This window comes from Microtus pennsylvanicus, chromosome 5 (genome assembly GCF_037038515.1).
Source record: "Microtus pennsylvanicus isolate mMicPen1 chromosome 5, mMicPen1.hap1, whole genome shotgun sequence".
In the NCBI taxonomy this organism is placed as follows: domain Eukaryota; kingdom Metazoa; phylum Chordata; class Mammalia; order Rodentia; family Cricetidae; genus Microtus; species Microtus pennsylvanicus.
This window is the reverse complement of record NC_134583.1, coordinates 44,209,973-44,213,854: the sequence shown is the minus strand read 5'-3', so window position 1 is coordinate 44,213,854 and position 3,882 is coordinate 44,209,973. Positions and strand designations below refer to the sequence as shown.

Sequence of the window (3,882 nt, the reverse complement as noted above, 5' to 3'; positions counted from 1 at the left end):
CCTAGCCAGTTTGGATGTTTACCTTCCTAGATATGGATGGAGGGGGGAGGACCTAGGACTTACCACAGGGCAGGGAACCCTGACTCCTCTTTGGCCTGGAGAGGGAGGGGGAGAGGAGTGGGAGGAGGGGGAGAAGGGGGGGAGGAGGGGGAGGGAAATGGGAGGCTGGGAGGAGGTGGAAACTTGTTTTTTTCTTCCTTTTCTCAATAAAAAAATAAATAAATAAAAATTTTAAAAAAAAGAAAGTAATGATGTATAAGAGAAAAGAATAGAGGGAAATAATGGGCTTAAATCAGAAAAAATTAAGAGCATTCCTTCATTAAGATTTGCCACCTGACTTGTTCTGCTATGTTTATGTAGATGCTGATATGTACTGCATATTTGGATACTGATACATACTCCTATAGTTTTTCTGAGCTATTTCCCTTCATGTTGGATACACTTCTGAGGATATCTTCTTTTGTCTCTTGGTTAAACAGCACCTTAAAAGTTTCAATATGACAAAGTCAGGCATTTAAGCACCACAACACACATCTTTGGACTTGCTCATCTTGATTCCTACACATGCCACGCTGGCATGTCTATTCTCAACATCTCTGTTACTGAAATTCCTGCTTTCTACTTGGTTGGGTTCCCAGGGATGGAATCTGCACACATTTGGATCTCCATCCCCATATGCCTCCTGTACACTGCAGCCATCCTCGGCAACTGCACTATCCTCTTCTTTATAAGATCAGAGCCTTCTCTGCATGAACCCATGTATTATTTCCTCTCCATGTTAGCTCTCTCTGACCTACGACTATCCATTTCCTCTCTCCCTACCATGCTCAAGGTTTTCTTGTTTGGTTCTCCAGAAATTTCTCCCAATGTATGTTTTGTCCAGGAGTTTTACATTCATGAATTCGCAGCTATGGAGTCATCTGTACTTCTCAATATGTCCTTTGACCGCTTTGTGGCCATCTGTAACCCTCTGAGATACACTTCCATCCTTACCAGTGCCAGGGTTCTTCAAATCGGGCTTGCTTTTGCTCTCAAGAATGTTTTGCTGATCCTGCCTTTTCCTGTAACTCTAAAGCATCTAAGATACTGCAAGAAGAATCTGCTGTCACATTTCTACTGCCTCCACCAGGATGTGATGAAGCTTGCCTGCTCAGACAACAAGTTTAATGCCATCTATGGTTTATCTGTGGCTCTCTCAGGTATCCTGGACATAACATGTATTTTCTTGTCCTACGCACTGATCCTGAGAGCAGTGCTGGGCATTGCATCCCAAAGGGAAAGGCTCAAGGTCCTCAGTACCTGTGTCTCCCACATCTGTGCTGTGCTTGTCTTCTATGTCCCTGTCATCTCCCTCTCTGTTGTCTCCTGTTTTGCCAAATACAGTTCTCCTATAACCAAGATCCTCATGGCTGACATTTTCCTGCTTGTGCCTCGATTGATGAATCCCATTATATACTGTGTGAAGAGCCAACAGGTAAGAAATGTGATACTAGAGAAACTGTGTCAAAAACAAAAATGACAAATATGATTAATCTCATGTAAATTCAATCAGTGATGTCAGAAAACCAAGAAGAATGAATTAGTAAAGATTCACACTGTATGTTAACTCTTCAGAATCATCTTTCCATGTTTTTACCAGTATCAAAGAATCAGCCTTGTAAATTTCTTGATTTAATATTTAAGACTGAGACATTAATATAAGCATAGAATGTATTTCTACTTTTATAAAAATAGAATTATCTGTCTTAATTATGGTATCCCAAAAGTTTTGATCCTTAAAGGAATATTAAATATGTTTACTTGAAAACTGACAATACACATTTGTAAGTAAAATGGGTTGGTGATAAAATATGATGAGGATAGTTTCTTCATTTAAACTAGTCATCCTCAAGATATTGTCTTGGGAATTAAAAATTTAGCTATACAGCTCATAAACCAAAATTAACTGGAAAATGACAAATTTACATATGAAATCACTAAAGCAAACATTAAGAATAAATATTTTGACAGGAGAAGTTATTTTTATTCACTCATTTAACTTTCTTAAACACTTCCTTTCTGAACATTCAAATATAATCATCTGGTCCAAGATCTAGAGACAGGCAGCTGTCTGTGTTTAGATATCTATGACATTTACACACAATGAAGAAGACCCTTGAGCAGATTGCTCAGCTTCACTTAAACTCTCTTTCCAACTATGCCCCTGCTTTCCACTTCCGTTCTCATCTTTACATTGTATAATTTTAGTAAGAATGTAAGTTGTTTAACCAAATCTTTTCATTGCTTATATTATATTTCCTTAGATTCATAAGTGAATTACTTATATACTACAAAGTTTCATGATGCCAAGACTCAACAACTAAATAATTGGACTGATAATCACACCCACCAATGGCTCTATGTTCACATTTTTTGAGCCCTTTGTTTCAACTCTTGACTAGAGATCCATTGACAAGTCAAATGTCTGAACCACTGTACTTAGGAAAAATCAGTTGAATCACAGGAATGACAGCTCTTTGTTCTTTAGATTTGAGTACAGTGTATAAGTTGTACTAACATCCTAGGCACTCACAGTTGGGCTAAAATCACAAGCTTCCTTTTGAGAGGCTCCATACAGAGCTGGAGGTCCTCCTTTCTGACTCTGGCTTGAGCAAGAATGTCTTCCTCCATGATGGATATTCTTGCTGAATCCTGGTTTTGAGTGGGATCTGTTCTCTGACCATGGGGATGGGAATTGTTGCCCCTGGATTTTGGAAGGATTTTCCTTTCTTTCCAATTGACTCAGATCCTTCCAAGGAAAGTCTAGATAGGCTCTGTTTATACATCATCTTGGCCCTTTGTTGACAATGTATCCATAAACTCTGCTGACTTTTCATTTTCATATGTTTGTGGGGAATAATCCGAACCTTCAGTGGCCTCCTTAGGGAATCTCACGACTACCTACACTGTCACCCTTACAACACTCCTTCTCACTTTCCTGTTCTTCCTTCCTCCTTTAACTATAAATTTTCCTTCAATTCCCCTTTTCCTTCCACTGCTGCTCCTGATCTGACACCATCCTCCCTTTGTCCATCTCTGACACATTTTCCTCCCCACCTTGGCCCATCAGCTGTCACTACTAGAATATTCTAACACTAAGCTCTCTGGAACCCACAAGAGGCTCATGCCTCTCTACAACCAAAACAAAAGTGTCAATCTGATCATTAAAGACACCAGCTAATTGAAACTGAGTACTTATCCGCATTAGCTTTGGAAGCAATCAAACAGCTGCTGGATGTCTTCTCAAACATCACCTAAAAGGTAGTTCAAATCTCCATTTGATTACGCATAGAGACAAAAACCTTAAAAGTATTCTCCACAAACTTGATTAAACAGTATCATTACAGTCAAGCATGATAATATACCTCTCTAATCTCAGCAGAGATAATCTCTCTAACACTCAGGAGAAGAAGAATCAAGAATTCAAGGTTATCCTGTCTCTACAGTGTCTTTAAAGTCAGGCTAGGTTACTTAAAACCCTGTCTCAAAATTATATATCATTTTTATAAAATTAAAATCTGTATTTTACTCTTTTAAAAGTCAGTAAACTCATTTTGTTCCATTTTCTCAAAAATGCAATTTGAATTCAAGTATAAAGTATAGTAAATTTAAGATATAACATTTATATAAACAAGTAAGTTTTTTACTACATTTTTTACTCAGGATAAAAATTGATAAAATTCCTTTCTGTGTCTATGTAAATGTATATATGTATTTATGTATGTTATACATGAGTAATATTTTCTACCACTAGCCATCATTACAATTAGTCCAAATACAATAAATGAATTCTATTCCTTTTTACTTATACACAAATAAAGGCATATACAAATTGAATAAGAC

General features: G+C 37.5%; 1 protein-coding gene across 1 annotated transcript; it reads left to right on the top strand.

Annotated features, from left to right (window-relative positions):
• Positions 1-577: 577 nt before the first annotated feature.
• On the top strand, positions 578-1,519 carry LOC142851266 (olfactory receptor 51A4-like). The gene has a single exon (XM_075975149.1). It carries the CDS (start codon positions 578-580, stop codon positions 1,517-1,519), a length of 942 nt encoding a protein of 313 aa, XP_075831264.1.
• The last annotated feature ends 2,363 nt before the right edge of the window (positions 1,520-3,882 follow it).

Bases quoted from the DNA above. Each gene is read 5' to 3' on its own strand.
- LOC142851266 (XM_075975149.1), top strand. From the start codon at position 578: ATGTCTATTCTCAACATCTCTGTTACTGAAATTCCTGCTTTCTACTTG.